The 18614-nt window shown below is 41.5% G+C and overlaps 3 protein-coding genes across 4 annotated transcripts in view; 2 read left to right on the top strand and 1 right to left on the bottom strand.

Moving 5' to 3' along the window:
• Positions 1 to 2046, bottom strand: part of LOC117746094 (laminin subunit alpha-3-like) — a 50741-nt gene extending 48695 nt beyond the window's left edge. Inside the window, exons 1-2 of the mRNA XM_034554934.1 lie at positions 1780 to 2046; positions 1205 to 1357 (exon numbers count right to left, since the gene is read on the bottom strand). Coding sequence (XP_034410825.1) covers positions 1205 to 1357; positions 1780 to 2043 — 417 coding nt within the window. The 5' untranslated portion in view covers positions 2044 to 2046. The remainder of the gene's footprint in view (positions 1 to 1204; positions 1358 to 1779) is intronic.
• Positions 2047 to 3132: 1086 nt separating this feature from the next.
• On the top strand, positions 3133 to 10870 carry vps4b (vacuolar protein sorting 4 homolog B). Of its 2 annotated transcripts, XM_034554932.1 has the most exons (13): positions 3133 to 3265; positions 4389 to 4500; positions 4718 to 4818; positions 6772 to 6883; positions 7208 to 7358; positions 7492 to 7550; positions 7713 to 7832; positions 7968 to 8124; positions 8230 to 8378; positions 9285 to 9366; positions 9445 to 9664; positions 9762 to 9902; positions 9990 to 10870. In XM_034554932.1, the coding sequence occupies exons 1-13, from the start codon at positions 3245 to 3247 to the stop codon at positions 10089 to 10091; spliced, it is 1527 nt and encodes a 508-aa protein (XP_034410823.1). In that variant the 5' UTR covers positions 3133 to 3244; the 3' UTR covers positions 10092 to 10870. The 2 variants fall into 2 exon arrangements, with proteins under 2 accessions (XP_034410823.1, XP_034410824.1); XM_034554933.1 differs by lacking the exons at positions 3133 to 3265; positions 4389 to 4500; positions 4718 to 4818 and adding an exon at positions 5582 to 5825.
• An 851-nt stretch (positions 10871 to 11721) lies between these two features.
• Positions 11722 to 18191, top strand: kdsr (3-ketodihydrosphingosine reductase). The gene is made up of 10 exons (XM_034556039.1): positions 11722 to 12191; positions 12819 to 12908; positions 13186 to 13242; positions 13389 to 13454; positions 13550 to 13645; positions 14520 to 14711; positions 15018 to 15101; positions 15199 to 15282; positions 15380 to 15481; positions 15592 to 18191. The coding sequence occupies exons 1-10, from the start codon at positions 12003 to 12005 to the stop codon at positions 15709 to 15711; spliced, it is 1080 nt and encodes a 359-aa protein (XP_034411930.1). The 5' UTR covers positions 11722 to 12002; the 3' UTR covers positions 15712 to 18191.
• Positions 18192 to 18614: the final 423 nt, after the last annotated feature.

Raw genomic sequence — 18614 nt, forward strand, 5'->3', positions numbered from 1 at the left:
TGATGTTCGAGTCAAAACTTGTGGTTCTTTCCTCTCATTTCAGCTTTTTTTTCCATCCATTTATAGATTGCTTGAATGCACTTGAGTGCTTGACTTTTTGATACAAAAGAGGCTGCGAAGCTGCCAACTGATAAAGTTATCATTAGTAAATCTATTAGAAAATGTTAGTGCTAAAACAACCGTATGGCATTCAATGATGGCAGGTGAGCACCGTTGGTGGTTGAATGAGATGCCGTGAAAAGAAAAATGTGTGTGTGTGTGTGTGTGTGTGTGTGTGTGGGAGTGTATATGTGTGTGTGTGCGTGCGTGCGTGCGTGCATGCATGTGTGTGTGTGTGTGTGTGTGTGTGTGTGACACATTAATACAATAAGGCTACTTCCCGGCTCCCAAATAAACTGAGCATTACCACGTATTAGATAGACATCCCTATAGGCCCTGCGTCTGTCCATCCTCTTGTAAGTGTGGACTATCTTTAACTGTGTCAGATCTTTGCTCAGCTCAGTCTGCCTAAAAATAGAGAAACAAAAGCCAACAGCCATTGTCTGACACAGCGGCCACTGGGAGCCAAGGATGCAACACGTGTGAAGAGGAGCTCTTTTGTTGCTCTCTTTTTTAAATCTACTCCAGAACTGGTCCTCCTTACAAAGAGGTCCAGGCCTGCACCTGCACTCTTCGAATCTGATCCAAATCCAGAAAAAGAAATTCCTCTCAATAGATAATTGAGCATGAGGTGCAATTTCTTATGGCGAGCCCAACCTCCTTCCAGAGACTCGGGTCATGATGAAAGTGTATAAGCCGGCCACAGGGGTGTGAGTCTGATTCCTGGCAAGCATCCAGCTGCGGGACATTATTCACATGACCACTGCTGGCTGAGGAGATGAAGCTCAAACTAAAAACATAAATCGTGTAACCCCTGGTAGAATGTTTTTTTGACACCATGAGTCAGACAACCGTCTCAACCAGCAGATGCAAAACAAATGAGCAGCAGCATCTAAACACAGCACGGCAGAAGAACATGGCGCAAACCAATATTGCCACCGCACACCACAATTGGCATCACTCATCTCACATCGGCGGTGTAATAAACGAGGCAGAGAACTTTCCTTCATCTCTCTGAGACATCCAGGTGCTGTAATTGTGTTGTCACCACACAGCGATCACACTGCAGGCACACATAGCAGAGTGTGGTAGATGATGAACTCACCTGCCCAAGGTCCAGGGTAACGTTCACCTCGTTGTAGCCCATTCCCCTGGAGAGAGGAGGGCTCTGCCACCATCGCTCCGTCCCATCGATGGCGTTGGTCACCGGGTGGGCTTTGTTGGGGTCAGCGGAGGTGCAGTAGTCACAGAACTGACCCTAAATGGTGTCAAATTGTTGGCGTTCAGAGACATGCACACCCAAGTAATTGCAGAAAACTAAATGCCTGATATATAATGGGGGCAGGCACTGGCAAATAACTAACCTAATACAAATATGAAAGATATTTCAACCACAGGCTAATCTTAAGTTTAAACTTGTCCATCCCAAACTGCTGTAATACAGGGACTTTCAGTAGAAAACTCATGAGGGGACTAGACCACAAGTTAATTTCCTTGAGCAAACTTAAATATGGCGCAGAACTATCTCTGGGAGCTGTATAACAAATTTTCAAAAAGACGCAAACAAATTTATGGAATGAACTATATTCATAAAACGCTAAATACTATGATGTTGTGTATAACCATGTAATTCCCCAGTGCCGTGGTTATTCTCCTTTTACGCACGGACCGAAAGCTTACCTGTATATTTTGAGTAGGAGGTCCGTTGTTCGGTCCTCCGACAAGCTTACAGTATAATTCATGTTTCGGTCTCCCGGTCTCATCCTGGCCGCAGGTTGCTGTGGCTGAGATACCAGACACTTCGGCGAGGTTGAAATACGGGGGATTCAAACTAAAACTTGTCAAGCCATTAGAAGTTCCTTGTCCATCTGCGTCCCTGAAGAGCGTGCCCGAAAAGGTACAAAGTAGCGCGAGCAGATGAGCTCCTCTCATCCCTCTCGCCATGTTCCACAGAAGAGATCCCTGTAGATGCCGAGAGCAACCCGCAGCGTGCAGGTCTTGTCATCTATAGATCTCCATGAAATGCGCCCAAGGGGCTGCGCGAGATATACGCGCAGCCTTTTCTCTTCTGTTCACATGGGACATCTTTCTTACCTGCACGTTTGAAATACATACATATAGGACTATGGCTTATTTTATGTGTACGCAGAGACAACTTATGTTTAACCTTTTAATTTCTATAATCGTCCTTCACGGAATCGCTTGGACACTGTTGCTGTGTGCCATTTACAATAGACACTATTATAAGCAAGCATGAGAAATATTCTGCAAATTCAAATTTAACTGACTGCACTTGTGCCCGTTACAACAACAACAAGTTTGCATTTGATTGTTAAATGAAATTGTCCAGCCCAATGACAAATATGGAGGGTTAAGAAGGTTTCATTATACATCCATTCTAATCTTAATGTGTGTTTATTCATAATGTCTAATTTATATTATTGTATTTTATTTTGAATATGAAAGTACAGTATCACCTCTTACAACAGGATCAGATGAGCTCCAACCCTGCTACTAGTAGCCCGCACTCTGAGTGGGTTTGCAGGTTCTTCACGGCGTTAATATTCTACAGTGATCTCGGGGCGACCTCTAGTGGACAAAATAGTCATCACACTATTGATTAATTGGTGAAGTGGATTTTAGTATCACGCACACGCACACTCTTGAAGTATCCGGTTTTACGCGTCACTTGGCCCCTTGAAGGAAGAGACACTATATTGCCTTACACCTAAAACGACTCCGTTCTGTCTTATTGCATGCATTGTGTGGTTGGTTATAACTACACTCCCCCCCCCCCCCCCCAAAAAAAAGATTCTCAGTGAAAGCTAATAATGACATGTTTCTGAAACAGCTGTTTCTATTGAGGTCACGAATACAGGCTCCGCAACTTGTCCTGTGTTTGAAACTCGCAGGACAACAAAGCGCATCGTGACTCAGCGGCAGGAGGGATCCTTCCAGCATCGCTGCCATTCCTGTGGACTGGGCCGGCTGCTTCCTGAACGCGCAGTGTCATTGCTGAGGGAGTGATCCGCGAACAGGAACTTGTTTGTGCGGTGACATACACATACGGCTGGGTAAACGAAACAACACTGGCGGGCATCACGCGTTCAATCTGCTGTGTTTGAATTCTTTTTGGGTACTCCTCATGGAGCCAACTAATCTACAGGTAGGGTGAATACATTACTTTGAGACTGAGAGTGTAAGGGAACCAACACCGAGTCTATTCCCTGTGCGATCTGACGGGTTTCAGTTGGACAAACCTTTCCCGTATTCAGTGTATTGTGCGCTTTATTGAACCCGATTGTAGATCGAACTGTCACAGAATACGCAGTCCATCGTTAGAATGCTGGCCTGCCATCATTAACCAAACATATAGGGATTTACATCAAGTCCGCAGGTTATAGTGCGAGATTAGTCATTACATGTTTCACACAGTGAGCAAACATAACGCTCTCTGATTGTTTTGTTGTTGTTTTTTAGATATCTGATATGCAATGTGGTTCTGTTCTATAGGTCCAAATAGCAGGTGTTCTCGGTGTGATTCACATAGATTCTAGTCCAAACAAGTAATTTCCATTGGAGTCAAGCTCAATGTGCAAAGGCAGGTGCTATGTAAACAGTGTTCTCTTACTTTGTGTTAACAAACTCACCATAAAACGTTGGGGATCCATAGTTGTACAAAGAAAAACGTTTCAGCAGCAATATGGATCCTAAAATAATTTGGTCACAGCAATTATTTTCGATGGCTCAATTGAACTAACTATACAATGAATCACTTATTTCGTAATTGATTAATTATCTACTTGATGACTAATAATGTCCACGAGCAGAACAAAAATAATAATATGGGCGAGATCTTATTCCCAATATAGATTTGGACATTTCATAGCACTAAAAGCACAGGCGTCATTAATGACAATACAAAAATCTTTATTTCACTTTGGTTAATCAGTTCCAGGGCCCTGATATTGTGTCAAAACACATTTAAACAATATATATTATACTTTACTGAAATGACTGGAATACCCAATAAATGAATATTCTGTTCAGGACTAGCTCCAGAGTATTTTTAGAAGTTATTATGATTTGTTAATAATATAATACAAATATATATATAATATGGTACTAACTGCCATTAGTGTAATAACAGTAACACTGCAGGCTACTGTGTTACTTTTGTTTTGGGTGAAGTACATTAATGCAGTGTATAGGACGCCAATATGCGTCACAAAGTGATTTCAATAGAATCACAAGATATGATAGTATCTGAAATATTCCTGCTCTTTCAGAAAGCTATTGCCGTAGCACAGAAGGCCTCAGAGGAAGACCAGGCTGGGAACTATGAGGAGGCCATCCGCTCCTACAAACATGCTGTCAAGTACTTTCTGCACATTGTAAAACGTGCGTCGCTACATCAAGAATCAAAATGCATCCAATGTCACATAATGAGACATTTCAGGTCATCCTCAGTCTGTACAAGAGTGTGCATCACTTTCATTGCTCAAAGTTATACAGCTAATGTTTTTTTGTTTGTGTGTGCTACTTGTTACGATAGATAGTTTGAATCAATAACATTACAGAATGCCATATATTAAATAAATGTTCTACTCCCCATCAGGTGAACCCCAAGGTAAAGATGGCAACCAGAAGATCCGAGATCAATGTAAACAGTACCTGGACAGAGTGGAAGAATTACTGCGGTACCAAGAGAATAAAGAGGTTGTTACCTAAATTAAATATGTATATTAAATAGGCATATTATTTTTCACGATGATAAAATCAGACTTATGTCTCCAGTTCTCACACTGTTGTGAGAACTTGTGAATGTGCTTATTAGAGCACTTATTCAGGTGCCTCATAGATGAGAGTTAATTCCTCACTGGTGGAGGAAGTAATCAGAGCTTTTACTGTAGTAAAAGTAGTAATATCAGAGTATAACAATTGTATTCAGACTCAAGTAAAAGTATTAGCATCAACATATATTTAAAGTATCAAAAGTTAAAGTATTCGTTATGCAGAATGGTCCATTTCAGAATCATATACAGTATTTTATATTACTTGATTATAAATATTCATGCATTAATGTGCTCATCACTTTAATGTTGCAGCTGCTGAAGATGGAGCTCATTTTTTTCTGCTGGGTTGCTTAATCTAAAATAATATATCATAATTAATTAGTTGCATTTGTAATCTAAATCTGCTAAGTAATTAGTAACTAAAGCTGTCAAATAAATCTACTGACATTAACATTATAGGTTCCAAAATGTAGCGAGATAAAGCATATACCTCATAATTGTTCTTAAGTACCGTGTTTGAGTAAAATATAAAATAAAAACATTTTTAAAGAAAATGAAAAATAAGACTAGGGTAACATACTTGAAACAAACGAGGGGAAATGTAGTCCTTATTGATCCCGTATCCAAACGTTGTAGTTTTAGGCAGTAGGTCCTGTGAACTGTACGAGGCTACGCGGTGACGTCATTACATTCCGTGCTCGCGAGTATCGACTTTTCAATGCGGAAGTTTCCTCCTCGATCTGACTCCGGGGCGATCTCGAGAAACGAAAACAAGCTTCATAAAAAACTCGACTATCGATTTAACAGTCCACTTGTATGGTTTCATTGCAAAGCAGAGGGTTTAAACGTAGTTTCGTCACGGCGGTGTTACATTCGTTTCGATTATTGGACAAGTGATCAGCCGTCATGGCTACCAACAATAATTTACAGGTAAGTTAAGAACCTACCCCAGGGCTGGCTCTAACGCTAGACGCTAAACAAGCTAACGAAATTGTTCACATATTGGACTAAACAAAACACAAAGTATCGTAGTCTGTGACACCCGAAACGTCTGGCCTTGTTTCGTTGGGAGGTGCTTGGTATAAAAGCTTCCGACTGTAAAATAGTGTGACGTTTGTAACATTAGCTGCTAGTTAGCACAGCTAGCTAACATGCATCAATTCGTTAGTTACGCTGACTTTGGAGCAACACAAACACCGAGAGGTGACATCGTGGCACATGTGTGTTGTAAAGGCTCAAGTTTATGTTTGTTAAAGTAACGTTATATGCGATTGTGGCAATACCCGTATTACAGCGTGAGCCTATATTGAAGAAAAAGACACAGAGCTAGCTAGCTAACGGGATTACCGTTGCTAGCTAACGTGAGCTAACGATAGCTGCTTTTATTTGGCCTCTGGAAGGACATCCACTTCCAATGGAAAGCAAACCCGTACAGGTCGTGTTACAAGTACACATTGTGTTAAAGTTACATATTGCAGCGACGATCAGCAAAAGGAAGTGAAAGAAAGTGCATTCACGTTCCGGTTCAGGCTCTCCTAACTGTGTGCGTAGTGACTGACAACACACAGGACAGGTGTTAGGTTAAATCTGATCTCCATCTATAGCTCGTAGATTAGGGTCAGTATACTGTAAAGTTATACACGACGGTTGCCTGCGATTGACCTTTTATGGCTTTTGTCTTATTGAGCTGTTTAAATACGTTTCCCCCTTACACGTGTGTCAATATTGAGAGGTTTGTTTTGGTTGGTTGATGTCGTCCTGGAACATTGTCATTAACCTCCCACAGCTTTCTATTTTCTTAATCAATCAACAGTAGAATCCACACATGCTAATATAACTAACATTGTTCTGTGTCTGTTTTTTTGTTTGTTTTTAGAAGGCCATTGATCTTGCCAGCAAGGCAGCTCAAGAGGATAAAGCTCAGAAATATGAGGAGGCTCTGCGTCTTTACCAGGCAGCTGTTCAGTACTTCCTCCATGTGGTGAAATGTAAGGCATGAAACAGAACATTGGCATTAAGTGTACAGTGTCGACACAGTCAGATAATCACAGTTTTTTGCCACAACGGGAATTACAATTTGCTAATATTCCTTTTAAACATACCGGCAAGCTATTTTGTACACTTTCATAGCAGTGATGATGCCAGCAACGATAAGAAAATAGTTTCTTTAAATGGTTAGATTTGATTGCTTTTTGTAGAGCTGTAGCTTCATATGGCAATCAACGTACACTTAAGGGGAAATGTATTTAAGAAACAAATACTCAAACCTGAAATGTTTTGCCATTTGATCCTGTGCTCCTTGTTCCTGACAGATGAAGCCCAGAGTGACAAAGCTAAACACAGCATCCGGGCCAAATGTGCTGAATACTTGGACAGGGCAGAGAAGTTGAAGGAGTATCTAAAGAAGAAAGAAAGCGCCCCTCCTGCTAAGCCTGTCAAAGAGTCACAGTCTGATGACAAAGGGTGTGTTTGTGGGCGGGGCAGGTCTGATGCCATTTAGACCGGGAAGGAAAATCAGTACAAATTATTTTGTACTAGAAATGGAGACAAAATTATACATTAATTATAATGTTTTTATAATTATGTTTGTTTCCAGGAATGAAAGCGATGAGGGTGATGATCCCGAGAAAAAGAAGTTCCAAAATCAACTTTCAGGTTTGTAATATTCATATTCTTTAGGACTTTTGCAGGCTTTATAGTGTTTAATGTGAACTGAATTCTCCTGATATTTGTTGATTTAATGGGGGGTTGTTACATGTAGTCTGTCATAATTCAGGTATTACTTGGACTTCTCAGAAATGTAATTTTTTTTTATAGGTGCAATTGTTATGGAGAAACCAAACATCAAATGGAATGATGTTGCTGGTTTAGAGGGAGCGAAGGAGGCACTGAAAGAAGCAGTTATTCTTCCTATCAAATTCCCCCACCTTTTCACAGGTATGAAATCTTCTCTAAGAGGAAGGAATGCTTCCTCATTGCTTTGCTTGTAAATGACAGAAGACAGCCAGATTGCCGTTGATTGTTTTTGTTGAAACTAATGTAGCCTAAAATTCAGTTTTGCTTGACTCGCAGGAAAAAGAACTCCATGGAGAGGGATCTTGCTCTTTGGACCTCCAGGCACGGGAAAGTCCTATCTGGCTAAAGCGGTTGCCACAGAGGCAAACAACTCCACCTTCTTCTCCATCTCTTCATCTGACCTTGTCTCCAAATGGCTGGGAGAGAGCGAAAAGTAAGTCCTGTTAACAATAATCCACAAAAGCACGAGTTGAGCGTAAAAATATACTGCAGCATGCATGTTGCTATTTCATTTCTTTAACTTTCTCAAACTTCCTAGGTTGGTTAAGAATCTTTTTACCCTGGCAAGAGAGCACAGGCCCTCTATCATCTTCATTGATGAGATAGACTCCCTGTGTGGCTCAAGAAGTGAGAACGAGAGTGAGGCCGCTCGGCGTATTAAGACAGAGTTCCTGGTTCAGATGCAGGGTAAGTCTGATAAGCCAAAACAGTTGTTTTTAACTACTGAATGCTCTGATTAATTAAATTAAATGCAATCCCTCAGTTCTGCATGTTAAATGTAAAATTGATGTTTATGCACTAAGTGAAGTATCTCTTTTAGTCGTTGTTTTTTTTTCTGCATCCTATATTTTCACTGGAATCATTGTGGTTACATAGCATGTGATACACAAATGTAACGCCATAGGAACTTGAGCTCTGCACAGGAGACCATTATAGCTGCATTGGCTGGGTGACTAGAAGGTACTTTTGGGTAACCTTAAACTATTTGGGTTTATGGATTGAGGGATCAATCTGTCTAATGGCAAAACCTTTAGATTCATGCCTTTTTGTTTTTCATAAGATTTGTTCCAGAGAGTTCAAAGTGTTCTCAGACTGTCTTTAATTCTCTCTGTTACTTATTTGTGAACAATTTAAATGTTAAATGGCCACTGAATCACATGGGGAAGAAAGATTGCTGCAACAGGTGTCACAGCAGATATGTGACCAGTGAGGGGAAAACACCTGCTGTGATGTCACAGATTGAGGTGTGGCTTCTCCCAGGAACTTGCAGAGAGAGCCATCCTGATCCTGACACATTTCATCTCCCGATCAATTTAGTGGGCAGACTCAAGATTATTATTTAATTCATTCATTAAAATGTTATTGATTTTTATAATGGTTGTGGAGTTTTTAAAAAAAATATTCCTGTGAGGTGGCACCCATCTGCAATAAAATACTGGGAAACCTTTAATAAGCAGCTTTGAAATAGTCTCAATTTGATTAATAATTTTATAATTTACGCTCAAATGAGTCAGCGAAAGTAGAGACCATCATGGTTTAAATTAGATAAGTATTTAAAGTGTGTACACTTACCCTTACTGTTTTTATTTGCAGGTGTGGGGAACAACAATGAGGGAGTGCTAGTACTCGGTGCAACAAACATCCCATGGACCCTGGACTCCGCCATCAGAAGAAGGTAATTGTCACTTGGTGAAAGTTGTTTGCAACCACGTTCTCGTACACCTTGCTGACTGTACACTGATGAACCTCTCAGATTTGAGAAGAGGATCTACATCCCGCTGCCCGAAGAGCACGCCCGCTCCTTCATGTTCAGGCTCCATCTTGGCCCGACCCCCAACTGTCTCACCGACACCGACTTCGTCACTCTGGGCAAGAAGACTGAAGGATACTCGGGAGCAGACATCAGCGTGATTGTCAGAGATGCTCTAATGCAGCCTGTTCGAAAGGTCCAGTCCGCCACCCACTTCAAACGGGTATGTATATTAACACATCAGTCTCTGATTGATGATTCAGTCTAACATCTTGCAGTTGACTAATTTTCCACTCGCGTACATTGTGATTTTAAATAAGGTACGAGGGGAATCGAGAACTGACGCCAACCTTATTGTAGATGACCTCTTGACTCCTTGCTCACCTGGCGATCCCAACGCGATTGAGATGTCATGGATGGATGTACCTGGAGAGAAACTATTGGAACCTATCGTGTCAATGGTAAGGATGTCAAAATACTATATGGTGATACAATTGCATACTTGAGCCCTCGGTGTAATATTATATAACATTTGTTTGTTTTTTCAGTCTGATATGGTGAAGTCTCAGGCCAACACGAAGCCAACAGTCAATGAACAAGATCTGGACAAGCTGAAAAAATTCACAGAGGACTTTGGACAGGAAGGCTAGCTGGGATGCTTGAGTCGAGACAAACCAAAGGATTTGTGATTGTCTCTCTTTACTGTCCTTGACCCATTTCTTTATCTCTCTCTCTGTGTGTCTCATCATACCCTTACACAAGGCTTTGTGGTTTATCATAAGTGGACAAGATTACACTTGTGCTGTTTTGCCAATTTGATAACCACGCAATGGGTGGAAGGACATTGTTTTATTTGATAGTAACCATTGTCCAAAGAACATTAAAGACTTCCCATCTGCAGATGACATGATGACATATTCAATATTCACTCAAATCTAAAGGTATTGGTGAGCAGAAAGCCCAAGCCACTTAGGGAAACCAACAGCAGACATACAAGACAATTATTTCAAATAAGGCTATTGAAATCAGGATAATTTATTTTAAGATGGGACTAGCTCTTGTGTCAGAATATGTCTCACTAACTAACGAATGCCCCCTTGTGTATTCTCTATTTTATATAGAAAACAAGCATTTTATAGTGTAAACTGTACTTTGTGGATTTGATCCATCTTGGGCTGGGGGAGTGAAGCGGGCCATGAGTTCATTGGATTTGTTGTGGTGAACATTTCATTCTTGTCTCAGGTGGTGGATGTTTAAGAGCTTTGAGACCGAGATACTCAGGATGAGAGCTACATTAGACCCTCTGGAAAAGTTGGATTGTTTCTCCAGTTTTCTAACAACGGACAATTGTATTTGTTTACTCTTGCCATTGGAATTAAACACGGCTACAAGGGTGGATCCCCGATGGTGCCGGACCAGCATTACTTTACAATGTTTCAAGGACTCAATAACTTTAATTTGCTTTGTCAACCCTACTCTACATATTTGTCATTACTATTCACAGGCTTTGCTGATTATCCTTAATATAAACTGCAAAAAAACGAAGCCTTATGTTAACATAAGATCACGTAACTTTTGATAAAACAAGACCGAGTTGGATATTGATGGCTCAGGTTGAGAGATCCTCTTCTTGTATAGTTAACAATATAGGACTGCATCTCCAAGCATGAACTATATATAGCCATGCGTGGCAGTGTGCACCATGTGCCTTCTAGAAAAGCTGCAAATTTATTTTTTATTGGTTTATTTCTAAATTGATCATGCTGCTTATATATCCAGTGCTTTGTCACTACAAGTAAGAAATGTATAATACTCGTTTAGAGATGGTATACAACTGTGCTCTGTTGCTCCTAATGTGTGCAAACTCTCTCTTTTGAGTTTTGATGGAGAACACCTCTTATTTTACTGTAAATGTCAATACATATAGCCAACTCTTTAACCTTTTCTTTGTGAAGAGGACACTCGTACATACGGATTTCTGTGTTTGTTTCAATAATGTAAATAAAAGTTGTAGCTACGTCAACAAAAACGCTGTTTACTGCTTTGTTAGAATGTACGATATTATTTGGACCGTTAGGTTAATTAATTAAGGTTTCACAATATATGATATATCCTTTCTCTGTCTCGTCAGTCATCAACGTTACCTGGTTGAGTGTAGCGCCGGCGTTAACTGAAATCATACGAGGAAGCGTAGCATTGCATTGTGGGAGTTGTGGTCAATGCACACTCGAGCCGCGTTTAGTCCACGGGGAACTGCTCGCTCGAAGACTACATGTACCGAGCACGAGCGTTTCGCGATCGTTCACAGTGCACAGGTCGGATTTGTTTAGGTTTACGCAGACTGAGCGTTGGTCGCTGGGAGCCAATGTCCACCGCGGTCCTTTAACCTGGACGTTGCACAGTTCTGACTCGTTGCCAAACCCCGGAACAACTCCTCCTCCGACGTCTGTGTGTTTCGCCACTCCCTTTCAGGGCCGTCGCCTGCCTCGTATCTCCGTTATCGGACCCCCGACGCTGGCCTGCTAGTTAGCAAACAAGCTAACGATTGCCAAATTTCCCCCATGTCCTCTGAAGAAGGGCTGAGCTCAACGATCACGGATTGGCTTTTAATCAACTCCTGGTGGCTCCTTCTGCCGTTTGTCATGCTTCTTGTGGTCGCTGCCTTCATTGTTGCATTTGTGTTGCTGTTGTACATGATATCGCCACTTATTAGTCCCAAACCTCTGAAACTGAACGGGGCCCACGTCGTGGTAAGTGCACTTTATTGGAAACGCCATGTAAGGCTGTTGACTGTCACGTCATAGCTCAAGTTAGCGTAACGGTCTACGGTAGCGGGCCTTTCAAAGTCCTGCGCGTGTGCCCGCAAGCAACAACGTCGCAACTAATAACCAGACGAAACTTTTTTGACTTAAAAGTACATTGTACTTATAGAAGGTTTATAACCGACAGTGACCTGTCAGTTACGCAGAGCAACACGCCCCCAACGCTTAATGTGACGTTAACGTTACAATAGTGCGCGAGCTAACTTCTAGTATCATAATGTACTTTGCGTTTCATATCCCACCTTCGTGAACGAACGAAAACAGAGCATGATAACTCTGGTTGTATTAAACTACATTAGTTTGAGTTAGTAATGTGTTGTGATTTAACGCTACCTAATAAACTACGCAACCTGTTTTAATGTAATTATGCTGTTGAACTAACACCATAGCAGAACTGACTTGCGCATCATTATTCACTTTATTCAATTGAATTATTTGAGCATATTTTAATTTCCCTGTGCCCCCAGCCTATGACTTGCAGATAAACTACCCCCCTCCCCACCTCCCCCACATATGTGACGTGATGTATGATCATCTTACCCTTTGATTTTGCAGGTGACTGGGGGCTCAAGTGGGATCGGGAAATGCATTGCAATTGAGTGCTACAGGCAAGGAGCATTCATCACTTTGGTGGCACGGGATGAGGTCAGCACAATCCACATTCAACAAATCATCCCTTTGTGTCTTGCCAAGTCATTACCCGTTTATTGTTACAGTCACATTGTTTGATGTCAAACACAGTAGAATATGTTGTCACGGTTAATTTGCTCCACTTAAGGGGATGGATGTGCTCCACTTCTATTCCACATTTACTTTTATTTCTGTTAGACAATTCACCTGCATGTTGCTGTTCATGTTCTGAGGATTTAGAGTACACCCATACAAGAACTTTGATGATGGATTAAATATGCATGTTTCTCAGGCTAAATTGCTTCAAGCGAAGAAAGAGTTGGAGAAATTTGCCATCAATGACAAACAGGTATGTGTTAAGCATTTATTTAAATGAAAGATATTGTTTTAAAGCACCATTACTTTTTGAGTTAATAGTCATCACTGTGTACGTGTTCACATTGCGTAATAACTGATGCCATTTGACGTGAGATCCTGTACAATTTCCTTACTCAGGTGGTGCTTTGCATATCAGTGGATGTTTCCAGTGAATATAGCCAGGTGGAAAGTGTGATAAAGCAGGTAACGTTACCCTCTTTAACGACAGAGGAACATCTTTAGATTGCTTAAATAATTCAGTGTTGACCTACTGGAGTGGCTTTTTTTCTGTTGCGCAGGCTCAGGAGAAGCTGGGGCCTGTTGATATGTTGGTGAACTGTGCTGGGGTATCCATTTCTGGAAAGTTTGATGAAATGGAAGTGGACCGTTTTAAAGTAGGTACCTCGCAGTATGATCGTGTTTGTGCAATTAAATAAGCTAATACAAACTGTACTTAACGGTTTTATGAAAACATTAAATAAAAAAGAAACGATTCACAGCTCCTCATTACATCAGATTGATTAACAAGGATATAGTTTTACAAAGGTATTTGAGTAGTGCCATATGGTTCTAAGTTGCAATAAAAATGATACTTAAACCATTTTCTGGAGGTATGAGAAGCAATACTCACATTTTTTTTTTCATACATAAAATATTGCCCCTTAGCCGTCAGATCAATGTGTCTGGTTCTGTTGGAGATATTGTTACTGCCAGAAAAGATTAAGAGGATGTGAATGTTGCTGCTCTGTCAAGCTGTCAGATCTCACACGCAGCCCACAATCACTAACTGCCCTCCCTCAGTAAATAGTATCTATGTTTTGGAAACGAGATTTCAGAGAGAAGTGGACGTAATATGCATTTTAGGATGTCAAACAGGTTTATGAAGCTAAACGCCTACTGATCACAGTGAGAAAGTGAACCTCCACATCACCTGGCCAGACAGAAGGCAATGAAATTAAGGAACAACGATGTTCCCGTAAAGCTGCGTCGGCCTTTCAAAAACAAAAGGAGCATGTGTCAACCTGCTAACGTTAAAGTGCTAATGCAAGGTATTATGTGCTATATTTGCATCAGAGTCTATAAAACGCAGACGAATATTTGTCAGACTCTGGTGGGAGCTGGGCAATGCTATGATTTTCCAGTCTGCTTTCGAGGGGCAGGACTATATTTGAGAAATTATGCAACACCATTGAGGTTGTGGAATAAATATGCAGCGAGACAAATGTTGACGACCTTGTAACGTGTGAACTTTGGCCGTGTTGCCAACAGAAACTGATGGAAGTGAACTACCTGGGGAGCGTTTACCCGACACGAGCCGTCATAACCACCATGAAGGAGCGAAGAAGGGGCCGCATCATGTTTGTGTCCTCCCAAGCAGGCCAGATCGGCTTGTTTGGATACACCGCCTACTCCCCGTCCAAGTTTGCCCTGCGTGGCTTGGCAGAATCTCTGCAGATGGAGGTGAGGTTTTTTTTTTTTTTTTTTTTTGACTCCTGCGCTTTTGCACAGATTTCTGCTCCAGACCAAGCAAGCAAACACGCTGCATTGCAAATCACCTTCACTGTGCAGCAAGTTTAAATAATTTATCTAATTATATTCTTCCACCACGTGGCTGCTGAGGGGTTATGAGTAGGTTGGTGTGAATGTTATTAAAAGGATTCCTATTCTGTCGAAAGGGGGCATTCATACCTTCTTTTTTTTAGATGTCAAATGTGGACAAATGGCAGGGCATGATGATTACTGAGTGTTGCTGTTCTTGTGTTTCAGATAAAGCCATACAATATCTACGTGACGGTGGCCTACCCCCCTGACACTGACACTCCAGGATTGGCTGAGGAAAACAAGACCAAGGTAAATATCTCTTTTACACAATCAACAGTGTGATCATTTCATTTCCCATCCCCCCCCCCCAAAAAAAAAACATAAAGCCTTTACCTCCTCCTTCTAGCCTCTGGAGACCAAATTAATCTCTGAAACCTCAGGAGTTTGCCAACCAGACCAAGTGGCCAAAATCATTGTTCGCGATGCAGTGGTAAGAAATTCACTTCACCTGCCACTGACCCAGCATGTTGTTGTTTTGTTGCATTAAGTGGATGGATGATCTGTTGTCATTTTCCTTGCGCTCGTAGCAGGGGAACTTCAACAGCTCCGTGGGACCCGATGGTTACATGCTATCAGCCCTCACCTGTGGAATGTCACCCGTCACCTCCATCACAGAGGGTCTCCAGCAGGTAGAGCCACCTACATGATATTGTCACATTGGCCAAAGTAGTGCCGCGCCACGATGCTGTTTGACATTGTGCCATTCACAAATTCCTAATCTCTTCTCGCCTCTGCACAGATTGTTACCATGGGACTGTTTCGGACCATCGCCCTCTTCTACCTGGGCAGTTTTGACAGCATTGTGCGGCGCTGCATGATTCAGAGGGAACAGTCAAAAGCAGCTGATAAGAGGGAGTAACCGCAGCCTTACCTTCGTCACAGCCCAACGCCCCTCCTTCTCCTCCTCCTTCTCTTCCTCCTCCTTCTCCTCCTCCTCCTTCTCCTCCTCCTCCTCCTCCTCCTCCTCCATCCCACCCCCTCCTCCAAGTGCACAACTATAGGTGGGGGGCACGCTTTTGGTGCGTTTCTGATATCAATAGGTGGGAGGAAAGAAAGTGGCAGATGTTTACTCTTTGCTTGTCCATTGACAAATTCTCCACAGACTTGAGTCATTTTCGATTTTTATTTTATTTTTTCAATCCTCTCAGAGCATTCCAGTGACTTTTCAGTTGCATGTGTCCACCTGCTTCTTTTTGTGGAAGCAGCCTTACATTCAGATAATGGGAGCAGACTTAACATCGCGCAGCCTGGTTCTCAAGTAAGTATAGTCTTTATGAACCACTGACGAGATGTCAGGCCTCCACGTGCACAGTGCTGTTTTTTGGGGGGTGGAGGGGTTGCACAGAGAGGAAAAGCAACAGACTGCCTGTCTGACCGGTTGTGCCAATTACAGTTGAAAGTTGCTTCCCACCAGGGGCTATAGTGAAAACTAGAATAGTAACTATCAGCTTTTGCCATTTGGTTTTTATATATCACAAAACTAGGTCCACCGTGTAGTGATTTCAGTGTTCACTAAGTAAGGCCCTTCCGCTCTACCTTTTTCATACCACGTGTCTTTGCTGGCAAAGCACCTCACTTTTTGAATGAAAATCCTCTCTGTCGGAAACCAGTTGTGACCGCAGTGTTTTTTGTTTTATGTTGTGTGATGTTTCGTTGTTGTGCTCTTTGTGTGAACCAAGCCTAGATGTGGGACAGCAGGACTCTGCAGTGATATCAGAGAGAGAGAGAGAGAGCATGTGATGATTTTTATTTTATTTTACTAATGCAAAGGCATCATTTCCAGAAAATTATAATATTCCAACGTTGTATGGGGACAAGTATTTTTGAGTGTGTGTGCTTTGTCTGTTTTGCTGTGACTGAGCCAAACCCCCCCCCCCCCCCCCCGGGGAGAGAAAAGCCATTAGATTTCATCGTCTCTGGAGAAAACTCACCAAATATTACTTTATTTAACTGGAAAGCAGGTACTATGGGTTGAAGCCATGAAATCAAAAGATAAAGAGACAGACAAACAAGAAGACCAGCACAGGTAAACACATGCATGTGAATCACCTGTTCAATACAGTTGTTTTTTTCATTAAATATGTGGGGGGGGGGGGGGAAAGCGTATTATTTTTACATGCCGTTGTGTGTCTGTGCACATATTCAGCTGCCCAAGCCAGTCAAGATCCACATGGGATCCATAATCTGTTCGGGCGGTGGGAGTCGGGGTAGGGCGAGACTTGCTGGTTCGAGTCTTGTCCCCCGCAGGTCTAGTGGGGGCGCCAGAGAGTTGCTTTACATAAAGCTGAAATGGTAGAGAGAGACTTGTGCACCTGCAGTCACATGTCATGCACAAGTCTAGACTCTGCCGCTCCCTAAATGACTATCTATTCCCACCTTAAAAAAAACCAACCCGACAACCTTGTATTAACCACACGTGTTTCCATATGTTTTGCATTCAGAGGCAGTAAAAGTACAGCGTCGACTCTTGCAAGTCTTCCTTTTGGGCCACCACAAACTGGGGAGAATGTACTTTTAATACAAAGCAAACCAATCAGAACATCTTAGTTATTTTTAAATACACCAATATTCAAATGCCAAAATGTGTTAAGACAATTTGTGTAGGTGCGATGCATTTATGCGAGATACAATTGTTCGATGTTGCTGCTCTGTTGACGTTCGTTTGGGGACCCATTCTAAGCCTTAAGACGTGACTACTGATGAAGCTGATGCTAGAAGGATGGACCTGTCCACGCAATATTGTGACTTCACCCACCTGTGGTTTACTAGTTCATCTCATACTTCATCTTTAATACTTTTATGTATGAAAATGCCAATTGTTTTGGTGTGTTTTGTCAATTTCCGGTCTCTGCGTGACAAAAAAGAAGCCTTAGAGAAGTCATAAAAGTGAGAATGGATGACTCGTGTTTTGATGATGTTCTCATTTGAAATTGGTTCAACGGCATACTGTCCGGCACTCGAGAGCTTTTTCATTGGCGTACGTTTATTGTTTTCGAAAGTTGTCTTTTCCCTTGAGGTGGCAACACATTGTCGATAGAATATGTAGCCCATATATAAGAAGCAGTCTTGTTTTAACCTTAAGCTATGCAAATGAAGCCTTTGCTTACGAAACGATCAAACATAGTCAAGATTTAAGCTGTAACGGTCAAGATACTTTAATATGTATGGAACATGAAAGTCATAATGCCCTCTTTCGTTTTATTCTTTCTTGCTTTTTACCTGTTTTCTGCCAAAAAGAAACACCTTCACCTTGTGTGCCATTGAAAGAAAATGTGAGAAGTGGAACGTTTTTGTCTTTTCTTACATAAGAAAAATAAATAAATACTTCTGTAACTGTAAGGTTGTCTCATCTTTAATTGCTCTCAATGACAGGCTTAGTCACAGCCATTTTTCCTCCCTATAACAGACTTTTTTGTTCATATACTGTGTGTATATATATATATATATACACAATATACAGTATATTGAAAAAAGTATGTGTATGTATATGTGTATATATATAATGTGTGTGTGTGTGTGTATATATATATATATATATATATATATATATACACACACACGCACACAATATACAGTTTATGAAAAAAGTCTCAACTCAGGATTAGTGAGGGTTTTCAGTCTAGTCCAGTTAAATTGGATGTTGGGCTCAGTTAGGGCTGTGGGTTTAAGTCTCCTCTTTGAGGAGGTAGATCTTAATCTTCCGCAAGAGAAACTCTCCAGAGCAGAGATTTACAGAACAAAGGATGCTTTGCGTGTCCCACC

This window comes from Cyclopterus lumpus, chromosome 17, assembly GCF_009769545.1.
Source record: "Cyclopterus lumpus isolate fCycLum1 chromosome 17, fCycLum1.pri, whole genome shotgun sequence".
Taxonomy (NCBI): domain Eukaryota; kingdom Metazoa; phylum Chordata; class Actinopteri; order Perciformes; family Cyclopteridae; genus Cyclopterus; species Cyclopterus lumpus.